Source organism: Harmonia axyridis, chromosome 6, assembly GCF_914767665.1.
Source record: "Harmonia axyridis chromosome 6, icHarAxyr1.1, whole genome shotgun sequence".
NCBI classification, from domain to species: Eukaryota; Metazoa; Arthropoda; class Insecta; order Coleoptera; family Coccinellidae; genus Harmonia; species Harmonia axyridis.
Genome location: NC_059506.1, coordinates 6655910 through 6681881, shown reverse-complemented (window position 1 = coordinate 6681881; position 25972 = coordinate 6655910). Strand labels below are relative to the sequence as shown.

The 25972-nt window shown below is 34.4% G+C and overlaps 1 protein-coding gene and 1 long non-coding RNA gene across 2 annotated transcripts; one reads left to right on the top strand and one right to left on the bottom strand.

The window, feature by feature from the left end:
• Nucleotides 1–517: 517 nt before the first annotated feature.
• Nucleotides 518–25954, bottom strand: LOC123682684 (SUN domain-containing protein 3-like). The gene is made up of 6 exons (XM_045621447.1): nt 25690–25954; nt 21443–21502; nt 21174–21384; nt 20970–21115; nt 3153–3442; nt 518–788 (listed from the first exon to the last, which is right to left on the bottom strand). Exons 1-6 carry the CDS (start codon nt 25826–25828, stop codon nt 567–569), a joined length of 1068 nt encoding a protein of 355 aa, XP_045477403.1. The 5' UTR covers nt 25829–25954; the 3' UTR covers nt 518–566.
• On the top strand, nt 17545–18331 carry LOC123682695. Its single transcript, XR_006747846.1, has 3 exons — nt 17545–17673; nt 17987–18107; nt 18176–18331. It is a non-coding gene; the product is annotated as an uncharacterized LOC123682695 (long non-coding RNA).
• Nucleotides 25955–25972: the final 18 nt, after the last annotated feature.

Below are 25972 nucleotides of genomic sequence, written 5' to 3'. Positions count from 1 at the left end.
TCCGAAAAGTATCAATTTCCAAAATCACCCTGTATCCCTTAAACGGAAACTGTTGTGCAAAATCTGATTAGACCAACTTGAGTTTCACGAAAAAGTAGGACAGGAACGTGAAAACCGCAAGGCTCTATCTTAAATATCAAGCGAGAAACCTGGCTGTCTCACCCAAAATGGGATGCACTGTACATAATTCAATTCAAAGTGGCCCTCGTTGACAGTATCTGTTCATAGCCCAATTTCATTGGTCTACCAAGTGAGGTATGGGCAAAGTGCAGTATGGAATAATAATTCTCACAGTATGAACAATATAGAATATACATATAGTTTCAGATTGTGATATATTATCAAATCCACAATTTTATTATATCATTGTGAATGTATATTATATTGAATGAAATATTTTTATTTGAGTGATTCCCAATTAAATATTCAAATTTCAATATTTGCAATCCGCTTAACCAATGTGTTTATGTTTTTGTTATTATCATGTCATCTATTGCTAAGAAAGAAAACACATACATCTGTCATTAAAAAATATATTTTTCTCAGGAAAAAAACACAATTTCAGTTCAGTCTTTATGTTTCCCAGCATGCACTCTAAACCTATAAATCGAAGTATACCGAGGGTTACCGTAGTTGCTCAATATTTCCAGTTCAACATACTCGAAATAATTGTTCGAAAATATAGAAGGGTTTATCGGAAAATTTTGGATTGGTGATTCATTTTTCCTTACATTGAAACTATATGAACCTAGCAGTACTTTTTTTGCATTTTCTAGATCTGCCAATCCCTGCAACAAAAAAAAAATTGAAAAAAAGAATGAAATGGAATGAAAAAATTTCCGCATCAACTTCGAAAGAATACGTTCCACATATGAGTGTTTTCAGAATATAGTTTCGATATTATGGATATAGAATACATTACATTTATGAACCTAAAGTATTAAATTAATATGATATTCAAGTTTTCAAAATTTCTTATTATATCCCCACCTTTATCTCAAATCATAATCATAATTATATTCATACCTATAATTTTCATCAATAAATGACATAAATGATATAACACAGGCAAAAACTCATTTCAGGTAAGTTTTCTTGGACAGCAGGGCCACTAGATTAACAGAAAATGGCCTTCAAGGAGGGAATTATTTTTGGTATTGTATACATATATTCAAGGTTAGACCAACTACAGGACACTACAGGGATATCAAAAACCTTTAGAAATACAGCGTGGCTTTAATTACAAAAAAGTTGCGTTATTTTGGTATAAAAATCGACTTTTTTTTTCTACATTCATGCAAAAAGCAAAACTTTATTGAACTATATTTAGTGGAAAAAAAGTTCTTTATTGCACTAGTGCAATAAAGTTTTTATTGCACTCATCTGTCATTCTACTTCAACGTGCTGTCATCATGACGAACATAAACGTTCAAACCTACTACATATTTATCAGATATGCTGTGAGATTGGCAATACGTTTTAAACAATTCATTCACTTTCAAGATTGAGGGTAAAAATAAAGTTTGAGTTAAATTGTTCGTGACGTATTAGTTCCTGTTTCAATGCAAATCGATATTGATAATAAAGTATTCAAGTTGCGCTTTTCATTTTCCTACACCTAGTGCCGCACCTCAATAAATCATTTTTTGCTTTTTGCATGAACGTAGAAAAAATGTTGTATGCAACTCGTGCAAAAATTGTTTATTGCACTCGACGAGTTGTCCAACTCGGCCTAATGGCCTCGTCGGACAATTTCACGTCAAGTGCAGTAAACATTCACTTTTTGCACTTGTTGCATAAATAACTATTGTATAACTCATTTGTTTCCGAAGATGACTTCACGAAATTCGGTTTTCAGCCATTTTCCAATATAGAGATTTTAATGGTACCTTCAGATTTGTCCTGTTTTCTATTGTTTCAGAGACGCCATAGTCAATTTTTTTTTCTTATGGACGCCATATTGGTTCTATTTATGGGGCAATAAAGAAGAAAATTACCAATTTAACAATGTATCACACTCTACAAAAATATCAAGTCTAGCTACGCAGATTTGATTTTCATTTTTATTTTTTTGTTTAAGTATAGTAGGCTGGTGTCAGAATTGTGAAATAACTTGTAACTTTGTTCAGTTGTTATGTGAAATCATCACTTGAGTTTTATAAAAACCTGAATCTGGCTTCAGCCTACTACTCAAATAAAAAAAATAAAAAGGAAGTTCAAACTTACGTAGCTAGAATAGTTATTTGTGGAGAGTGTAAGTAGTAGGCGGGAGTCATAATTGCCAAATAACTCTAATGGCAGTTTTTATGTGAAACCATCACTTGAGTATTCTTTTTCATATTGAAAAAATCTGGATCTGCATGATGTTTTCGCAAAATTTGCCGGCAAAATTGAATTTCGTTGAGGTGAATAATTATGCGAGTAATATTTTCGCACGTAAACAATTGCCATTGTTCACTAAGTAATGCAATATCCAAGATTTCTTAAAAAAAATTGACAAACTTGATTTTGTCAGAAACGTACCCATTTGGATAAAAACAGCCATATCTTTTTTCTTTGAATAACAAATGACTTGTGTGATACCTCTTTGAAATCACTATAAAATGGACAATTTATTGGTGTAATGTGCAGCAATAGCTCGGTACATTTTTTTTCCACTACGATGGGCTAAACTCCATGAACAAAATAATCAACTACCAAAATTTCCAATAAAAATATTTCTCATAGCCTCCCTTTAAAATGTTCGGAGGATGTTTTTAACGTAAACGTTGAAAACATTCTTCAGCAATATTTTACTGAAAAAATTAACCAAAAAGATGTAAAATTGTACCAACCGTAAGGGTAAAACTATTGAAAGGGGCAAAAATTCATTATTTTCAAACAAAAAAAATATCTCGAAAACGGTAAGACTTTTATAATGGGAATTTTGTCACAGCAGGTGGGTTATCCTTTGATCTACATTCTCCTTCGGTTTGACGTGGTCTTTACGGGACACCCTGTATATAAGTGTTGTATATAAAATATTATAATATTTTATGTATTCAGTTCAGTTGTATTTTTTGTGGCACGGTCTACATCTGTTGGTGTATTTGAACCCAATAAAGAATTACTTACTCACTAATCATTAACTAGAAGTTCACTGAAATACTCACGAACACTTTGAAGTCTTTAGGTGCATCAGAGAAATCCTCCAACAGGGGACTGTGTTCCATCGTGACAGAACCGACAGGTATCTTTTTGCCCAATTTCAGGATAATCCTAGCTTTTGTACCGTAAAATCTGAAGCAATCCCCTGGGATCGTACTGGGTTTGATGATTTCGTTCGGAGAAGAAGAGTAGGTAAGTCTGAACAGTCCGAATAACTGCATTATCTTGCTGGTGGGATAAGGCGTAGTGTCTGGTATGGAAACTACTTCTCCACCTGCGTAATCAGCGGCATAATCTAAAACAAGGTATTAGATCAATTGATTCTGGGGTCATTTATCATTCGATGTCTGACCATAGGGCTGTATTTTGCAAGATCAACTTGAAAAGAAAGATTAATTCTCCAAAGTTGATACGTTATCTTGATTTTCGTAATTTCGAACTGCAGGATTTTTTGTCGGACCTTTCTGGTGTTTTGATGATGTTTGATATAAGAGAGGCCAGTACGATCATCCATTTGGCACGAGACAGAGAGGAATTCCAGTTGATGGTCGCCAACCTCCGTTGAGGAGACGGCACTTAAAGAAGAAGGATGATGTTCTCTATATACAGGCTGTCCCGTAAAGACCACGTCAAACCGAAGGAGAATGTAGATCAAAGGATAACCCACCTGCTATGACAAAATTCCCATTATAAAAGTCTTAGGCCGGCCATCCACGTACAGTTGAAACTCTCAGTTTCGACTGAACAGTTAAAACTGTCAGTTTCAACTGTGAACTGAGATGTGCACACATGTGCAGTTCAAAGCTTCAGTTTGTTCCATGATGGATTCGAGAAGGTCCGACGATCTGGCGGTCCTCGGTTTAATTTTTGCAATTTTACCAAGAATAAAGAAGAGAAAGCATAAACAGTGGTGCAAGCAGTGGCTACAAAAAAGAAATTTATCTTCACACATAAATTTATTGAGAAAATTAGGAGAAGAACTATTAGATTTTCTCAATTATTTGCGCATGACTGAAACAGTGTACCAAAAATTACTATTGTTGGTTTCTCCTTTAATTGTGAAAAAAGATACAGTCATGAGAACTGCAATATCTCACATGAAAGATTAGCTGCTACTCTGAGATTTTTAGCCACAGGACGCTCGTATGAGTGCCTGAAATTTTCTTCAAGAATATCTCCTCAAGCCCTCGGAAAAATAATACCAGAAACTTGTAGAGCTTTGCACATAGTGTTGAGGAAGTATATGCAGGTATGTTTACGCGACATTGTGATGCGCACCCTTGCTCGACACGAAATCAACTGAGAACTCCACAGTTGAACCCCCACACACTGCCAGTTCAGTTAAACCTTTCAGTTAAAAATATGAACAATTTCATTTCTCTCAGTTGAACTGTTCAGTTGAAAAATTCGAGTTGAACTGAGACTGAAATACCCACTCACGTAGAGTTTCGACTGACAGTTTTAACTGTTCAGTTGAAACTGACAGTTTCAACTGTACGTGGATGGCCGGCCTTACCGTTTTCGAGATATTTTTTTTTTGAAAATAATGAATTTTTGCCCCCTTCAATAGTTTTACCCTTACGGTTGGTACAATATTACATCTTTCTGGTTAATTTTTTCAGTAAAATATTGCTGAAGAATGATTTTAATGTTTACATTAAAAACATCCTTCGAAAATTTTAAAGGGGGGCTATGAGAAATATTTTTTTGGAAATTTTGTTCATGAAGTTTAGCCCATCGTAGTGGAACCAAAATGTACCGAGCTACTGCTGCACATTACATCAATAAATTGTCTATTTTATAGTGATTTCAAAGAGGTATCACACAAGTCATTTGTTATTCAAAGAAAAAAGGTATGGCTGTTTTTATCCAAATGGGTACGTTTCTGACAAAATCAAGTTTGTCATTTCTGTTAAGAAATCTTCGATGTTGTATTACTTAGTGAACAATGGCAATTGTTTACGTGCGAAAATATTACTCGCATAATTATTCACCTCAACGAAATTCAATTTTGCCGGCAAATTTCGGAAAACATCAGATCCAGATTTTTTAATAATATCATTTGGAGCGACGAGTCTTCCTGTACCAAGAATGGGTACATGAAGACCTAAATCCTCTGGACTTTTAATATTGGGGCTGCCTAAAAGACAAAGTATACGTAACATCCATACGTGATGAAGCCGAATTGCGGATGCGTTCTCTCAATTCGGCTTCATCAGGTATGGGTGTTGCATATACTTTGTCTTTTAGGCAGCCCCAATAATAAAAGTCCATAGGATTTAGGTCAGGTGAACGAGGAGGCCACAAAATTTCACCTTCTCTTCCAATGCTGGGCATCCATCATATTGAAACCACAGACTACGTCTCAGCGCCAGTGGCACATCTTCCAATAAAATGGGCAGCTGTTCGATCGACCCCAAAATTGCACCATTAAATATTCCAGTCCATAAATTGATCTTGAATCGATATTGTGATCTATCTTCTCTCACCTCGTGTGGATTTATGATATTCCAGCTATGCAAATTGTGGAGATTCATGTACCCATCCTTGGTACAGAAAGACTCGTCGTTCGTAATGATCTTATTAAAAAAATCTGGATCTGCATGATGTTTTCGCAAAATTTGCCGGCAAAATTGAATTTCGTTGAGGTGAATAATTATGCGAGTAATATTTCCGCACGTAAACAATTGCCATTGTTCACTAAGTAATGCAATATCGAAGGTTTCTTAACAGAATTGACAAACTTGATTTTGTCAGAAACGTACCCATTTGGAAAAAAACAGCCATATCTTTTTTCTTTGAATAACATGACTTGTGTGATACCTCTTTGAAATCACTATAAAATAGACAATTTATTGGTGTAATGTGCAGCAGTAGCTCGGTACATTTTTTTTCCATTACGATGGGCTAAACTTCATGAACAAAATAATCCCAAAGTTTCCAATAAAAATTTTTCTCATAGCCTCCCTTTAAAATGTTCGGAGGATGTTTTTAACGTAAACGTTAAAATCATTCTTCAGCAATATTTTACTGAAAAAATTAACCAGAAAGATGTAATATTGTACCAACCGTAAGGGTAAAACTATTGAAAGGGGCAAAAATTCATTATTTTCAAAAAAAAAATATCTCGAAAACGGTAAGACTTTTTATAATGGGAATTTTGTCATAGCAGGTGGTTATCCTTTGATCTACATTCTCCCTCGGTTTGACGTGGTCTTTACGAGACAACCTGTATATATATATACAGTGTTAGGACTATTTAGAGGGACGCTACAGAGATATTGTAAACAGTTAGAAATACAGGGTGGCTTAAATTACAAAAGATCTACATTCTCCCTCGGTTTGACGTGGTCTTTACGGGACACCCTGTAGATGATATTGAATTGAAGATCTCCAAATTTTGTTGTTATCTTACAGAAATATTTGACCTACATGCCCCATATGTTGAATTGAGTTTCTAAGCCGTTTGCTTCTTGGATAACCCCAACCGTGAAAAGCATGATGAAGTTGAGGAACAGGGCCCTATCAAAATATAAGCTTACAAAGAATTCAGCTGATTACAGATATTATACTCGTCTGCGAAATGCTGTTACATCGGCTGTGCGAAAGGAAAGATTCAGCTTTATGTCCCAAGCCCGCTCTCAAGGTTCAAAATTTTTTTGGAAATCTTTTAGATCATTGCACGTTGGTTCAGTGATGTCGGTGCCTGAAAACTTTGTTGACCCTCAGCAATTGAATGATTATATTCGTTCAGTTTTCAGTCCTCCGAATGTTTGCCCGGAAGCAACCAATTATTATTGTTCTATTAAATTCGATCCAAATATAGAATTTTCATTCAGGCTTGCCACTATGGAGGAGGTAAGGTGTGTTATTTCAAATCTTGGTTCGAACGCATTGGGCATTGATGGTATATCTGCCAGAATGCTACAATGGACTAATTTAGTGATGTTGATAATACTATTTTTGACACGATAGAATTAAAATATAGGGCAAAACTGATAAATCAGTGAAAAAATTCTGAAAAGCCATCAACAAATTACTGAGAAATAGATTATTTAAATTTACGTATTTTAGCGAGGAACGTCTTCGGTCTGTGACGTCACGGCACTTGCCTGTGATCGCTACACCATAAATTACGTTTAAATACTTAGCCGTGCCAAGGCTCTCGCGCCGTTTGTAGTTGTACAGTGCATCCCATTTTGGGTGAGACAGCCAGGTTTCTCGCTTGTTATTTCAAATAGAGCATTGCGGTTTTCACGTTCCTGTCCTACTTTTTCTTAAAACTCAAGTTGGTCTAATCAGATTTTGTATAACTGTTTCCGTTCAAGAGATACAGGGCGATTTTGGAAATTGATACTTTTCGGACCCCTCCTTTATCTCCGAAGTTATTAGAAATAATGCTGAGGTAAAAACTACATCTGAATCAGAATTCTGCGTAGAATCCAGTGGCGTACCCAATTTTTTTTTTCGGGGTATGGTTTTGAAGATTCAACACAAACCTATATTTTTTTTAATGGAACATCCTGTATATTATTACTTCGTTGGATTCGTAATTTTTTTTCCTTTAAAATGATGTATGATACTATGTAGGTAGGATGTTCATAAATATAAAAAAACATTAAAACATCAAATAATGATGGTTTTTTTGTTAATGAGCAATGGATTTCCCATTAAAAAAAGAATCAATAATAATAATAATAATTCATTGCGATGACAGCTAGATCAGATTGGTTTTTTCTTCCCAATGCTTGCTTGATAAAACAATGCTGCCAAATGCATAGTAGCCATAATAACAACAAGAATGTTTGTATCATCAATGACCTACTAATTTTTAAAAATCAAAAGTAATAATCCTCTTATTGAAACTTGGCAAATTCATGACTCATTAACAAAAAAATCATCATTATTTGATGTTTTAGTGTTTTTTTTATATTTCTGAACATTCAACCTACATAGTATCATACCTCATTTTAAAGGAAAAAAATTACGAATCCAACGAAGTAATGATATATAGGGTGTTCCATTGAAAAAAATATAGGTTTGTGTTGAATCTTCAAAACCATACCCCGAAAAAAAAAATTGAGTACGCCACTGGATTCTACGCAAAATTCTGATTCAGACGTAGTTTTCACCTCAGCATTATTTCTAATAACTTGGGAGATAAAGGAGGGGTCCGAAAAGTATCAATTTCCAAAATCACCCTGTATCTCTTGAACGGAAACAGTTATGCAAAATCTGATTAGACCAACTTGAGTTTCACGAAAAAGTAGGACAGGAACGTGAAAACCGCAAGGCTCTATCTTAAATAACAAGCGAGAAACCTGGCTGTCTCACCCAAAATGGGATGCACTGTACAGTGTAGTTTTAACTCGAGTTTGTTTTTATGTCACCATAATGGAAAAAGGCTTCGTGAAAGGACAAAGTGACAATTTGCCTAAAATAGATATATTCGCAGTGATGGAGTTTTTTCTTCAAATCCATCTTATGTCAGTGCTGAAATAAAAGGAGTTAAACTTTTCAATTAAGTATCTACTTTTGAGTTTGCTTCATGGTTCAACTTATAACGATGATTTATTTAAAAAACTTTTCATAAACAGTTTGTAGTTGAGTACTGATTGTTGAAGTCTATCAATGGCAAAACATATTTATGTGAGGAGTAAAAAGTAAAAAGAGAAAAAAGTAATTTATATGTATGTATATAGTAAGTTATTTCAGCCATCGTGTAACGAACAAAACACGACACGAACGGCACAAGTGATTGTACACCAATGAATTCGTAAGCACTCTGCGAATACCAGTCGTCTAGTGTGTGACGTCACGCCACTTACACGTACTATGAAATTATTCTTCCAAACGCAACTTCAAAGTCCCATAACTTTTTCATTTCTAGAGATATTTCAATGATTCTTCCACATTTTTGTTTCGTTTCACTTAAATTTTTAGAATTAATCCTTAACAAAAAAATGAAAACTAGTCCATTGTCGGTTAATGTTATTTTGCCAATCATAACGCATATAATTAATGTTTTCATGGAGTCTGGGTATTATCCAAATGTCTGGAAGTGCTCTATTGTGAATCCCCTACCTAAGATTCCTGATCCTAAAGAGTTATCCGATTATCAGAGATAGTTTTTAGATTTCCATTCACGTAAGTATCTCTGCGAAACTATTTTGCTGTCCAAGCTGAGCTATGGATTGACAGTTTTTTATCCTTGCCTAGATTCCATCGAGAGATATAGGCTGCAAAAAGTGCAAAATTCGTGATGCCGCTACGTTTAAAGTTCAAGAAAACACGATAGAGTGATCAGTGATGGAATAAATGGGTTAGCGTGGCTCAGGGTCGAAAATATTTTTCGGCTTCAGATGAGTGTTACTGTATATCGAATTTTGATTACGGACATTCCTCCTTATTTGAAAGCCAAGATGTTCACCGTGTTGCTTTAAGGTTTAAGGCATGGACGGAGGCTCATGCTGCCTGCCTCGATTTGGTTCAGCCGTGTTTCAGCGCTCTTTCACCTTTAATGCGGTGAAATTGCATAATGAGATGCTAATTGCATGTGAGGTTTCTTCTTTGAACTTATTCGGAGAAGAATTGAAGAATGTTTTATTTTTGAGCCAATTACAGATTTTGTAGATAAGTTTCATTTCTGGAGGTATTCATGATGTATATTTTTTATGTTTTATTTCCTTTCATTAATTTTCATTTTTGTTTTTTTCCTTTATTTGTATTTTGTTGAGGGGTTGAGGGGTTGAATGGAGTTGCCTTGGCTAGACTTCGCCCCTAGAATTTGCCAAATAAAGACTCTATTATTAGATATATACACTGCTCAACAATTGATAGGGATCACTTACTTGTTCTAAATTTATTTCTGAAATATTCGCTCCAAGATTATAAATTTAGTCAGATATCAGAGTATTTTCAGTTGATGATATGGTTCACTTGAGAAAAGAATGAAAAAATGGAAAGTTGGAGAGAAAAAAGACTTTATTAGGAACACTCAAAATTCTGTGTTTGAATAACATAAAAATTTTATGATGAAACCACGAGAAGGCTGAAGTTTCGGTTAAGCTAGTACCTAGTTGGTCCCCCATGAGCTCGTCTCAAGCATTCTACCCTACAAGGCATACTTTCGATCAAACGATTTATAAAATTTTGGGGCAAATTCGTCCAAATATCCCGTAAAGCGTTAGAAAGGTCCTCCAGGTTATTGATCGGTTGTTCTAAGGTTGACAATTGTCTAGACATCTCAGACCAGACATGTTCGATGCAATTCATGTCTGGAGAGCGAGCTGGCCAGTCCATCCTATCAATAGCATGAGTTTCTAGCGCTTCATTAACCAGACGACTACGGTGTGGACGGGCATTATCGTCAATTAAAATGAAATTCTCGCCCACGGCAGCCGCAAACGGAACAATTATGGGTTCAATAATCATATCGTGATATCTCTGGCTGGTCATGGTGGTGTTCTGCAGAACAACCAACTCGGTGCGTTGGTTCAAACAAATGCCTCCCCATACACATATAGAACCTCCGCCAAAAGCTGTTGTGGGTACCATAAACTGTTCTGCATACCTTCGACCTCTTTCCCTCCAAGCAAGAATACGTCCATCGGAGTTGACCAAACGAAATCTAGACTCATCCGTAAATAAACATCGGCTCCAATCTTCAAGTGTCCAATTGCGGTGCTCCTCAGCCCATTGCCGTCGATGAACCCGGTGTTCCCTATTCAAACGGGGATGTTGTACCCTCCTACGTGCTCTCAAACCACGAACATGTAGTCGTCGTCTTACAGTCTGGTTCGAAATTAGAACTCCTGTTGCAACTCTCAGTGATCTATTGAGCCGCGACGCCGGGTAAGTGGGATTTCTCCTAGCATTGAGGATCAAAAGACGATCTTGGGCAGCTGTTGTACTGCGCTGCCGACCTCCCCCATGAACATAAGCTACTGAGTCGTTTCGGATGAACCTATTCCAAGCCCGACACTTTGCGAAACATTCAACCGCCGGGACACTTCTCGCTGGGACAAACCTTCCTGTATCCATCGTATGATTTGGTCCAGTTGCACAGGAGCCAAACGTCTTCTCGGCATGACTGATAAGATGATATTGTTCTCAGTTCTTCAATTATTGTCACCTTATGTGTTTCAACGAGAGAAAAAAACAGATTCAATAACAAATACCACATTGCTTTTCACTCCACCTGTAACAGCCTACAGATAATAATCGATTTTGTGAACAAGAGCCGATGAAGTGAGGAAGACTTTGATATAATCAACTCAAAACATCTTACTTTTTCCTTAGAGAACATATAATGTACAGATATTCACGAGATAACTTGAAAAAAATACAAATGAAGAGAAGTTCATAAGTGATCCCTAGCAATTGTTGATCAGTGTATATAAAGTGTTTCACGATTAACTATACAGGTAGGGCAAATTTTGATTTTTGGCACTACAACTTTTAAAGCAGAGGAACCGTTTGGAGCTTGGTGAATACTTTAACAAGAGGCATAAAAAATAGAAATCCTGTTTGTATTAATATCAATGGAATAACACATGATGATCCCGTTGAGTTGGTTGATTTATTCGGTCGTTATTTCTCTTCAGTAGCAAGATCTAAGTTAAATTCATTTTATGATGGTGATCTATCTGTTTCTTGTACAACATCACCACTTTTATGCAAAAATTTCTTTTTCTTTCCCGTTTCTAAGCATGAGGTTTTGGAAACAATAAAAAAGTTAAAAAATAAAAAAAGCACTGGTGTTGATTTTATTTCGGTTCAAATTTTGAAATCAGTTGCTGCCGTAGTTTGTGAACACTTTGCTCATTTAATAAACCATTCCATCAGTTCAGGTAAATTTCCCAAATTTTGAAAAAATCAATTGTTGTTCCCATTTACAAAAAGGGTGACGTGAATGAGATAACCAACTACCGGCCTATATCTATACTTAGTGTCTTCTCCAAAGTTTTCGAGAAGATTGTCCTCACTAGAATAATGGATTTTTTAAATAAATTCAAATTGCTCAATTCGGCTCAGCATGGTTTTCGTACTGGTCGGTCAACACAGACATCTGCACTTTCGTTTGTAGAATCTGTCTACGAGTGTCTAGATAGCAACTTTTGTGTAGCGGGATTGTTTTTTGATCTCTCCTGTGCTTTCGACACACTTTCCTTTCAGTTCATTCTAGACAAATTTTATAGTTTAGGATTCAGGGGGATATTTTTGGAATGGCTCAGAAGTTTTCTAGACGGGAAAATCATGTCAGTTAGAGTGGATGATCGTTTTTCGGAAGAGTATGGTGTGGACCTTGGCGTCCCCCAGGGCTCCGTGCTGGGACCGTTAATATTTTTGTTATTTATAAATGATTTGCCTCATCATTTAACGTGCCTGTTGTTGACACTGTTCGCAGATGACACTTCGGTTGTTATTTCGGCCCGGAGCTGTGGAGAATTACAAGTAGCTTGTGAGACCCTTGTAACACAATTTGTGAATTGGTGTCACTCGAATGGGTTGATGTTGAATGTGGATAAGACGGTATGTGTTTACTTTGGCCTCAGAAATTTCGAGAGGGGTAATTTGAGAATTCGTTATATGGAGGACACCATTGTTCCAAGTGAATTTACCAAATTCCTGGGTGTCTATATAGACAGAAATCTAAGTTGGACTACCCATGTTGATTATCTCTGCAAAAAACTAAACACCACTTTTTTTGCAATATTAAGAGTTAAAAATTACTTCCTGTTAGTTCACTATTAGACATTTACTATAGCCTGGTTTATTGCCATTTGACATACAATATTATTCTGTGGGGCAGCTGTGTGGATATCTCAAGAATCTTCATCGCACAGAAAAGAATAATAAGAACAATATTTAATTTGAGTCCTCGAACAAGTTGTCGGCCAGTATTTAATGCGAATAGGTTATTGCCCTTACCTTGCATTTATATTTTGAAATGTCTTATGTATGCAAAGGAAAATGAGAAAAACTGGAAAAAACTATCCAGCAACCATGACTACAAGACCAGAAATTCACAGATTCTTTTAGTGCCTAAGCACCGAACTCACAAATTTGAATGCTCTCCTCTTTATCAGAGCATCAAGTTATTCAATTACTGGATTTACGTAAATTCAAACATGAAGTTAAGGAAATTTTGTTGAAAAAATTTTATTATTCAATTAGGGAATATTGTATTGATAATTGGTCTTAGATTTAAGCTTCTATATGTGTATATATATATTTTTTTTTTGTTGACTTATCCTATATACCTTTTGTATGGTGTCTTAAAGGATTAACAAACTTATTCTATTCTATTCTATAGACAAAATCTGATACCCCATTCTCGTTGTTTTTTTTTTCAGAGAAACTAACAAGAGTAGTATTTATTTTGCCCACCTTCCCAAGCGAAAATTGGAAAAATGGCGATAACGAAAAGTTATTATATCTCCGCAATACTGATGGTGATAGAGCTCTGAAATAAAAATATTATATAGGCACTTTTTTACGTAGAATGCAGTGGTTCGGTCGTCTTTGCAGCAGTTTTTTTAACTACGGAGCTATGAACCAGAGTTAACAATGTCGTCAAAAATTTGTTCGATTACAAACACCCCCCTCAAGAAAAAAAAGACTGTACACGGAAAAAAATCTATTCTCAAATCAAGAAACAGGATATTCTTGAAATATTAAACTTGATCCAAGTATATATTGAATCGGAAAAAGTAAAGTAAGAAATTTGGTATACTTGGAATGAATAAATAGAATACTGAATACATATACTTCATAGAAATATATAATACTCCATACAAGTAAATGATGTATTCAAAATGAAGGAATGAATTTATTGATTCAAGAATACTGCTACATTTTGTTTGAACATACGATATTGCGACTTCGAAGATATCATTTACTCATTATGAAAATTGAAATATACTCATTCCAAATTATATTTTTGAAGAATTGGTTTACACATTATAATTATTGCGAGTGATACATTTTAGTTGTAATTAGAATATGCCCAAGTCACAAAGATGAATTGGAGACCTATTTGCTCATTTTTCATGTTCGAGACTAATCATAATAAATGAAAATATGAAATTTTGTGGACAAAATTTCGTCATAGTGAGACATATTTAATTTTAATATTCAAATATTAGGGTTTGAGTGTTAGAAGGGGAGAGAATAATCCATCTGAACTCCAGCCTGTGATTGAATTAGCAGATAATATGAATTTAATTTTTCTTTTCATGTTCATTGTAGCTAACTAACTCAATAAAAGCCATACTAGATAATTTGTTAATATACCGTTTCACAATACATCTAGTTTCTGACGCTAAAAATTGTCATAGCAGTACCATATAGAGGTAAGTTATGTGATTTTTTGGGATGTGTTAATAATACTTAAAAATATAAGTGAAATTGATTTTGGTAAGCAATCATGAACCTAAAAAATGATAAGAAAAACACATTTTTCATCCTATTTGAATTTTGACCAGTCTTTTGAAATAACTTTTGTTTCAACATTCAAAAATGGATGAGGTGATAAATCAAACACCTGGGATTGCCCAAGATAGCAAGGTTCTCGTGACCGAAACAACATGGGAATAATCGTTAACATTTTAAGTTATATGTGTGATATGGAATAAGCCAAAAATTATTTAATGGATATAAATGTATTTTACAAAATATAATTCCTTTGAGTGGTGTCTAATGACCCAAGTGATTGATGAGTGAAATATTTAAATTAAAAAAAGCTAAAATATTTTGATCACGGATTTCGTTTTGAATCCACCTGTTGGCCAGTGACGGCTCGTCGGGGTCGGCAGGGTCGGCCGGGCCGACCCAAAAATTATCGGGAAATAGAAAATAATTCTAGATATTCAATTCATTCAAACTCAATCGGAGTTATCGATTTCGATATCCAAATTCCCTCGGTAATGAATATTTCCACTCAGAACAGGAAAATATAACTTATACCGGCCAATATTTTCTTTCAGACCCACCTAATATTCGATTTCCAAAGCATCCAGCCTTGTTATTCCCTTTCATAAATTGTAACAAACCACAATCGTAAATGGTCACTTTTCGTAACATCACCCCAAACAGGTTATTCCAGAATTGTACGTAACACCGTAACATTAGGTCTGAAATGTAACACAAATGTTACAATTATACAATTGCAACCTGGAATGTCACTGAAAGCATCTCATCACGTTAGGTCGGCCAAGAGCCGATGGCGGAACCAGCGTTACCGAGAGCGCTACGTAAAGGAAAAGATACTACGACATACGCCCAGAATACGACCACTCAATAGAACGGCACAACAACTCGATGTAAGGTCGCTTCCCAATACACAGGGTCGGCTGGCCGGTTATCCTATTGCAGAGCGTCAAGCAGCAACTTTTCACAGTTTATTTCAAATATTTGATAATTAAATGAATGGTTAATTTATGTATTTATTTATATTTTTATTAAATTATGATACATTTTGTCTTAATCAGAAAAGAACTTATTTATGCCGTTCGATAGTAGTTAGGTATTGATTGTCTGATCATGAAAATATAATTAATATATTCCTAACTTTGAAAACATCCTGATTTCAAAAGTTCTGTAATTTCGAGGGAGAAAATTCGCGAGGAAATAAATAATTCTGCGTGCTTTTCTTGGGAAATAGACGAAACAACGGATGTTAAATATTTTTGTCAGATGTCAGTAATTTTCCGCTTCGTTCGAGAAGGTAAAATATCCGAACGATTTTGGGGTTTTTTCGATGTTAGTAAAGGTCGAACCGCGAATGATATTTTCAATACCTTGTTGGACAATTTTAAAGATTTCAATTTAGCGACTAAATTAGTAGGTCAAACATATGACGGGGCAGCTGTGATGGCGGGGGAAATTAATGCGTTACAAGCGCGAATAAAAACAATTGCTCCTCAAGCACTATTCACGCACTGTTATGCACATAAATTGAATTTAGTGTTACAAGATTCGACCAAGAAAATCAATGAGTGTCGCGTGTTTTTTTCGAATCTTTCAGGATTTTCGTCGTTTTTCACTAAATCAAGTAAACGCACTAATATTCTAGAGGAAATTTGCAAAAAAAGATTACCCTCTAGCTCGGAAACTCGTTGGAATTTCAAATCTCGCGCTGTAAAAACAATATTCGATAAGAGAGAAGAATTAATTGAAGTTTTTGATCATATCAGCGACAATTTAGATGAATGGGATGATATTACAATACGTGAAGCTACCGGTCTGAAGAAAATGTTGAATGATTTCGAATTTTTGTACATTCTCCACTCTTTTAATTTGATTTTTACATACACAGATCCCGTTTTTTCTATAATCCAGCATAAGTTATCAGATATAACTTATTGCAACGCCAGAATCACTTCTTTATTATCGACTCTGAAAAAATTTCGCACAGAAGATGAGTATTTCATTCGCTTATATTCAGAAGTAGAAAAACTCCCAGAAGTAATGCCACCGAGTGCTAGACGTCGAAAACGTAAAATAGATTCCGAAATTCAGCTCACGGATAATTCCTCAATGAAACGGCTTTTTTGTGAAATTCTGGATTTAATTATAACTCAAATTGAAATAAGGTTTAAAGACATTTCATCACTTCATTTTTTGGAACTAATGAATTTTAATAAATTTGATATATATGTTCGTAATTTTCCGGAGTGTGGCCGACCCACATCTCGAGGGCACGAGCCGTCACTGCTGTTGGCAGTATTTATCGTAATTCAAGTATATAAATGCTTTCATCCACTAGATTCAAGAATATTATTCGAAGATATACTAAAATGCGCCCTCTCTGCAGTTTGCATTAGAAAATATCTCTTTCGATCCCCTTCAGTCTCATTTGTGTGATAGGACTAGGGTTGCCAGATGTATATGAGGAAAAAACCGGACAAATTTTTATTTTTTATTAGTTCATAATACAAATTCATTTTTTATTAGTTCATATTACAAATTACAAAATATAACAAAAAATTACGAAAAGCTTACAGTCTACTTCTTTATATACTTAGCATTTGACGAGACTGCTTTCAACAAAGATTTATTGCTTGACATGGCATCCTTAAATTCCGTGCTAGCATTTATATTGAGATAAATACAATTCATATTTTACAGTGTTTACGTCGAGACGATTTCTTTCGTCAGTCCATAGATTTCCCATAACATTGACATGCGCAATATCTATCTACGTAACTACAAACAATACTGTTGGTTGTCACGCGGTTGCGCTAGATATTGCGCGGTCGCGCCAGATATTGCGCGAAATTTAAAAACCGGACAATCTCCTGTCCGGTTTACCCAGATTTTTTCGAACGGACAAACATGAAAAAAACCGGACTGTCCGGTCGAAAACCGGACATCTGGCAACCCTAGATAGGACTGATCGGTCTACGGAAGTTTTGATTGTGTTATAAGTGTTAGATAGTTAGATACTGAATACATACTGCAAAAAGCAGAATTTAATTAGGAATTAGGGATACATGGAGTGTCTGATTGGAACATTTCAAGGTAAGTTTTTATTGAGAAATAATTTCAACTCATTTAATTTTTTTTCATTAATTCGGATTTCATTTTCCTTTTCATGATGCTCTTGGTGTTTTTTACTATTGTAATTCAGCTTGATATCTTTGTATTATTTCTTTGAGGACTAGTTATTTTTGAATTGATATTTTCAACAAAATTCTTACTTTTTCAGAACAAATGCGTTAATATTTTAATAGGGTCTGTTATGAAGATTTTCTAGAGATTTCTAATTATTTTCGAAATATTAATGCACTTTTTGAACACAACTTCCTGTTCATTGAATTTGATTCTTTTGCAGAATATGGAAATTGTTCATGAACAATTGGGAGTTACGTTATCATTTGCTGATGAAAATGCAAATCAATAGATATCTATCGATATGAGTGAGATACAATTTTGGAATAATTCTTCAGGACCAGGTAGTATTTTTCATTCGAAAAAGTCCACGATAAAATTTATTAATCACAAATTTCTTCTTTCTTTGCAGATCTCAAGTGATATTGGACAAATCATTCAAGAACAGAAAAAAAGGAGCAACACAGAGGAATGAAACCGCCAAGCCCAACTTGTTTTTGGTATCTATTATAGCCGAAAAGTTTCCAAATTGTTGTATAGATTTAGATGAACTTTTAAGAATGTATCTCGAATTCTCTCCACCTAAATGATTTATTATTTAGGAGATAACTATGTTCCTTTAATCCTTTGTAGTACAATGTTTTATCCTGTATTTGTATGAATGTAAAACAATTTTTTTCCAATGTAGATATTGTTTATTTGTTGGTTTTTATTTATTATATGATGATTTGAGAAATAAATTCGTTTTTTATATATGCTGTATTTTATTTATTATTCAGATTAAGAAATCTAATGGATTGGATAGATGATTGCATTTATTCTTTCGAATAATTTCGAAGAATTGATTTGAAATTAATATTCATTTCAAGTAAGTTTACTGTTTCTTCGGAACAACCATAAAATTAATTTTGAATTTACCATATTACATACTTATTTTAACACTAACTTAATTTTGGTTTGAGTATATCAATTCTTTCATTCGAGTATATGATTCACTACCTTCAAACGAAGAAATGATTGAAATTGAGGAATTCAATATCTTGTCTTGAAAATATTTTATATTCAAACGAAATTTATCAACCACTCATTTCAAGTATAGTCATTTACTCACAGCAAATATAAGAATTGTCTTTGGACCAATAATACCGACTTTATTAAATTGAAGAATATCATATATCTACTTATTTGGAATACTTGGTATATTTAAATTTGGAGAATAAAGTATACTTGACCCAAATTTATTATATTCTTGCTTATACAGGGTGTATCCTAAACATGCGGCAAAAATTCAGGGGGTTGTTCCTTGGACTATTCTAAGAATATTTTGTCCTCTGATGATTTTTGAAAAACCTCTTTGTTTCGAAGATACAGGGCGAACAACATTTTTCATATTTTTGAAATTAATAATAGTTTAAATAAAAATGCGTACCGCACTGTGTTTACTAAGTAGGTACAATTTATTTTTAAATTTGTTTAACAACATTCCAATTACTAAAAACGGCCAGTTTTTTGACTAAAAATTGCTAATACATCACAAAACGAATTCAAATGAAAACCGTGTTTAATCTGTATTCCTTTACCATCTGCACTTATCAATTTTTAGTCAAAAAACTGGCCGTTTTTAGTAATTGGAATGTTGTTAAACAAATTTAAAAATAAATTGTACCTACTTAGTAAACACAGTGCGGTACGCATTTTTATTTAAACTATTATTAATTTTAAAAATATGAAAAATGTTGTTCGCCCTGTATCTTCGAAACAAAGAGGTTTTTCAAAAATCATCCAAGGACAAAACATGCTTAAAATAGTCCAAGGAACAACCCCCTGAATTTTTGCCGCATGTTTAGGAAACACCCTGTATATGAATCTATCATATACTTCAACCAAATATTATTCACTCAATTTGAGAATAGATTTTTTTGCGTGTAGAAGGCATTGATATTCCTCCACGAGTTCAAAACGAGCAACGAAATGGCGAGTTTTTAACTGAACGAGTGTTAGAATACCTAAGCCTGTACGAGTATTACACATTATTTTCTCTAATTTGCTAATTTATCATTGAAATCAATAGATTTTTTGGTTTTAGGATGTTTATTCATTTATTTATGTAATTGTTGATTTATTTGGGAATAAACATATAAGTAGTTATTTTATTTTATTCATTTATTTTCATAAATATTGTTGACTGATTTCAGCATTGAAAAATATTGGAAAAATAGAAATGTAAAGCTATTACGATTCAGCAGACGATGCGATAAAGGAATCCAATCCCGCAAATGCTGGACCCCTCTGAAATTCTGCGGGATCGAAATTGCAGGATTCAATATTAAAACTGAATATTAGACAATAAAAGCGCAAACGTCGATTTAAACGTCCCAGAAAGCAATAAACCACTCATAAATTACACCTCTATTCGAGGGCGGCAAATTAGCCCAGTTTGTGGCCGCCTTTTCATATTTCTAAAAAAAATATAGTCTCGATTCTTAAAAACAACATGAGGTTGGACCGCTCCGCAGCGTTTATCAATAATCCCTGCAATAAAAATCTCCAAACAGTCTTTACTAAGTCGCCTGTTCAATAAATAACACATGGCAATCTAACCAATATAAACAGCATTGCCTATTACCCTAATTGAGAGAAGGATGAATGTATTTCACAAAGACGAAAAACAACACTATCTTTGCTTTCGAATTATGTGGAAGATGTTTTCAGCATACGGAAAATTCCTTTGATTTTGCATTCAGAACTAGTATTTGTAAAATTCCAAATGTTTTCAGCGGGAAAATGTTTTTAATCCCAAATAGTTTTCGAAGCTTTGCATGCCCTCCCGATCTTTGTGTCTTGTTTTTCGCGGCAAAACTTGTCAGCTGTTGCCATGAAATGAACACTTTTATACTATAGTATGTTTTTAGTAGCATAATACCTTCTTGTAAGCATGTTTAATAGGTGGAGTACAAAGAGTATATATGTTGTTAACAAACCCGCATTTCTGCGGATCCACGGGATTGACAATTTTAATCCCTCAGATTTGCGGGATTGATATCTTGGTGCGGGATTGGATTCCCTAGATGCGATACACCCAACTCTACACTAAATAACAGATGCACCAGTTGGTTCTATTTTACAAACAACAGGGGCTACCCTGATGAGCATTTTCTACCCCGCACCCAAATAAAAAATATAGTAATCAATTTCTCCTATCTTACCATATAGTGCTAATTTATCAGCATCGTAGGTGTTCAATGCTTTCTTTATTTTATTATCAACTATATCGCTCTCCACTATAGCATGTCGTATTTTATTTTCCATCTCTGGTATATCGCATTGTGAAGACATGCCATTCATGTTATTCCTACAATCAGAGATCAAAATAAAAATTCACCGCCAATTCAAGTACCCAATTTACTTGCCATAAATTCATGACTTGACTCTTCAAACTTGCCACGTCCTTTTTGATCAAGCTCAACGTGTTACCGTTCAAAATTTCTCTTTCAACGTTCAACATACTTCCGCTGAATTTTCGATGGCCCAACTGGTCTTCAATATCGTCGCACTCATTCGTCTCCAGTGTTTTTTTCTCTATGTTCATCGTTTGATAATCCGTCAACTTATCTACGAACACTGGGGAAAATAGAAATCATTATTCACTGTTGAAATAATAAAATGAGTAGGTACCTACGATATAATCCTCCCAGAACCACGAAACATAATAAGGAATTCTTTATCAATCCATACAGTGCTGAAACAAGTTGGGCCAAGTAAAACAGCTTGAAAAATAACACAGGGCAAGAAAAAAAATTTTTTTTTGGTTAACTATATTTGACACGCTTAATCTGTACATGCCATCCGTTTTTCTCTATCAGCTCTACTTTTTTAGATACATAAAATTATCTACCAATGTGGGTTTCATACAGTGTATATTCATTTATGAGAGTTCCAAAATTATTATATATTCATTAATGTAGGTACAATGGTTTTAATGTCAGTCTGTAATCAGGTAAATCCAGGGGTGGATACAGGGCGGGGGGGGTGGGTGCCATGGACCCCCTCGCAGACCTTATAAATATAAAAATGTATCCTGAAAAATCGAAAAATATGCGTGAGCACTCACAAGGGTGAAAGATTGGATATGATCTAGAATGGTTGAAGACAGGTTGAATGTATTGGCATTAATGCATATACATAGAACCATTTGCAGCAGTCTTAATGTTGAAATATTATACAAAGATACGATAGCCGAAAAAATAGGAGACTAGAATTTGTTATTAAATTTTTAATATTTGATCATATGTTTTCATTTAATAGGTGTAGTAAAAAGGAATTCATTATTTTTCCAATAGATGGCTTTAGTTATACAGGGTGTTCTGATTTGTTTCCGACAAACTGAAACGGGTGATAGATCACATCATTTTAAGCAAAAAAGTTCCTATGAACATGGGTCCGGAAATGCTTCGTTTCCGAGATACAGGGTGTTAAAGTTGAAAAAATAATTCGCGTTTTCTTAAATATTTTTCGACTGATTCCAAATAATTGCATGAAAGTTGGTACATAGGGTTTTTTGAGGTGAGAAATTCAAATTTGTGGTCGATTCGGTTGTATTCTCTAGAGGGCGCCACTGGCAATCATTTCGTCCTCTTTAAACCGTAGCAACTTTTCTGTGCTACCCTGTACGTCATTCTGAACTGAAAAAATCGATTTCCCTGACTTTTCTAGTTAAAAAAGGTATAACTCATTTAAGTTGCTAGGGGCAACCGTTTCAGAGAAAAACGCATTTAAAGCCAAATCCATATTTTTGTAATCTCTAAAACATGTAGAAACAAATTTGTAATAATTTTAAATTAAATATTTTTTAGAAGTAACAATTTAGAACAGAACAAAATAATATAATAATTTTTAAAGAAGGTGTTCGAAATGTCCACCGTTCTGTTGAATGCACAAATGACATCTTCAAATGATTGATTGTTTTACATTCAACAATTGTTGCGGCAATAGATTTAAAATGGCTATACACAATGACAGATTTAAAGTGTGTTAGGTTCAGATGTCATTAATTATAATTATAGTAAACTAAGTTAATAGCTTATCAACAAATACAGGAAAATGGTATTGGTTACCAAAAGCCCAAACGAAGCATAAAAGAAGAAATCAACTACAGAGAAATAGGATTTTACAGACCTTCGAAGAAAATAAAAACTCAGAATTCGTAAAGCATCCCAACAACGCAATATTTCAGGAAACAGAATATTCAGAACACTTAAAAACAACAATTACATAGCATACCACTTCTACTTATTAGTGGGCAATAGAAAATCCGCATGCATTTCGCCTTAGAAATTTTCAAAATGAATTTAAATTTAATGTTTGAATAGGAATAATTTCATGAAAGGATTTCGAAGCAGTCAAAACATATTAAAGAAAACGCGAATTATTTTTTCAACTTTAACACCCTGTATCTCGGAAACGAAGCATTTCCGGACCCATGTTCATAGAAACTTTTTTGCTTAAAATGATGTGATCTATCACCCATTTCAGTTTGTCGGAAACAAATCAGAACACCCTGTATGTATCTCGCGTTCTACAAGTCCGATCGGGTTTCACTATATGGCGTTAGAAAGATGACATTTCGCACTACAAAAACATTTTGACAGTTTTGTGATGGGTTGACTCAGTAAGTTTGAGCGCGCCACAAAGATGGACACTAGCAAAAAGGAAATACGCTATATTTTATAGTTTTTCTCAGATAAAGACAAAAATACCAGCCAGGCGGCTGAAAATGTAAATAGTGTTTTTGGACCTGATACTGTAATAGCCAATCACTTGCAATTTTAGTTTCGTCGATTCCGTTCCGGTAATTTCGATGTCAAAGATGCACCACGCACTGGAAGTCCAATCAGGGCCGCCGCCAGGAGCGGCATACCGGACATTTTGCCGGGGCGCCAAGTCAGTTAACAGAACAAGACTTTTTGGCACAACTATTAACTTGGAACTGTAGTTATCAAATGAAACAGTGCAATTGGATCATTCTAACTACGGTTATTGAAGCCTTGTTCTTCATGCAAAAATAATGGTTTTGTTTTCACTACACCTTATACTTTCTTGCGCCTGAGTTTTCTCATTAAATGAATTTACATATATTTATGAAATATGTGAAATTTTTTTTTACTTGTTTTTGTCCTACAAAAATTTTGGAAACTGAATATGATATGATTTACTAAAATCCATCTTTCTATAAAAAAAAACACTTGACCAACAAAAATTTCCGCTATTTTGACTTTCTATGGTCCCCCCCTCAAACATCGTCTGGATCCGCCCCTGCTATCAGGTACCTGAACTGACCCTTTTAATCCCCTAATTCGGGTAAGTAATCGTAAGCAGTGCTGCCAACCCTACCTAAATAAAAGGTTTTGGAAACCCTACAATAATAAACCCTACAATAATAAAAGGTTTTGGAAAACAAGCGTTTTCTTGCAAATTATCCACATCTGTTTAGATGAAATATTTGAAAGACTATTTATTCTTTCGTGTTCATGTTCAAGTAGTAAAGAGAACAACTTCCTTCAAAGCAGGCTGTTTTAGTAGAATTGCTGAATCGGGATATTGCGATTTTGACGAAACAGAAAAGGTGTCGTTTTGTATAGGTTAGTTTTTGCTGAATTTATCGAAAATATGAGTGCCAGTGAAAGTGGAGGCGAAGGAACAAGTCGTGGTCCATTACCGAAGAAAAGAAAGTATTACCAGACCTATAAGAGTGATTGGGAAAAATTATCATCATTTTATATATATTTAAATTTTAATTTTAAATTATTACATAAATATATTTTTTTGTTTTTCAATTTTTTTTATTATGTAAATTCTTATATTTTTTTATTAATTCATCAATATTTATCATTAATAAAGTATAATTCTATGGATTCAGTTCTTTCAAAACTCCTAAAAAAAAGGAAAAAATAATCTACCTAAATTTGGCAACATCTACCTAAATTTCGAACCTCTATCTACCTTTATTTGAGCTCAGAGGGTTGGCAGCACTGATCGTAAGTGATCGTGTTAATGAGCAGTAGGATAAAAAATTTGGATGATGTCTGTATCCAGATGAACAAAGGAGCAAAGTCACTCAGTTTTTTCAATAGGCAGGTATTGTTCTCCAACTTTCGATGTAGCAGAGGGGCATGCAACATATTGATTCATAATTGAATTATGGTCTCGAAAAAAAACACATGGCGACGCTAGGGAGGGAGTGCAGGGGGGCCCGGGCCCCCTTAAAATTTGACATACCAAGGCTAAAATAATTACAAGATTAGCATCAGAACTATAATTTCGCTTTGTTTCGTCCCCCCCAAAAAATATCCGGCCCCCCGATTTTGAAAGCTGGTGTCGCCACTGATGATGTACAATAGAACTTTTCCGTCAATGTTGGCGTCCCTAACATTTCTTGGACTCAAACTTGTCATTTATTATTTATTTTTAACAGTTCCAAATTATTTTTCTATGGAATTGCGATGAGAAAATCATTCAAATAAGTGATGAAAGTTGTATGTATTTTTATCTTGATGAAATAAATTGTGGTGGGTCATCCCTCAAAGCATGAAAAATAAAATTGATCCGGAATTGAGCATATATGCAAGCAACACATTTCTTCATTTCTTCCCAAAATTTGTAAGAAGAATTCGACATTCTATAAAGATTTTCTATGGTCTCAAGAAATTAAATGAATCAAAAATGCCAGTAATTTATTGTGAAAGATGAGCATAGCCAAAACTCAATCATATTCGAAAAAACCTAACAGAAAAATGGTGTAAATCCATAATATGTATTTTGACAATCGTCTATCATGAAACAGTTTCACAACTTCTTTTTGGCCTCTTAAATTGATATCATATAAAATCCCCACCTTTACTATTTCTCAAAAAAATCAAAAAAACTTACAGAGTTTTGAGCCGTAAGTATGATTCGGTTGGACGGGCAAAAAATCGGATGGATTCACATTCATTGAAATGGACCAATATTTGTTCCGAATCAGATATTCCAATTTGAATGTAGGTTTATCGATAAGTAAAGCAACCATCTACCCCCTGGTTTATTGCGAGTTTTATCAATCAAGGGTTTCACGTATCAACGAAAGACCATTTCCATAATAGGGAAAACAGATAAATTCAATTCTTACAAATAAATGACATTTATTGATTGCATTCATAGATGAGTACGAATT

Bases quoted from the DNA above. Each gene is read 5' to 3' on its own strand.
- LOC123682684 (XM_045621447.1), bottom strand. From the start codon at position 25,828: ATGGTTGCTTTACTTATCGATAAACCTACATTCAAATTGGAATATCTG. The intron at 21,503-25,689 runs GTAAGTTTTTTT...AACTTGTTTCAG, and splicing joins TACTTACGGCTCAAAACTCT to CACTGTATGGATTGATAAAG. The intron at 21,116-21,173 runs GCAAGTAAATTG...CTCTGATTGTAG, and splicing joins AGTCAAGTCATGAATTTATG to GAATAACATGAATGGCATGT.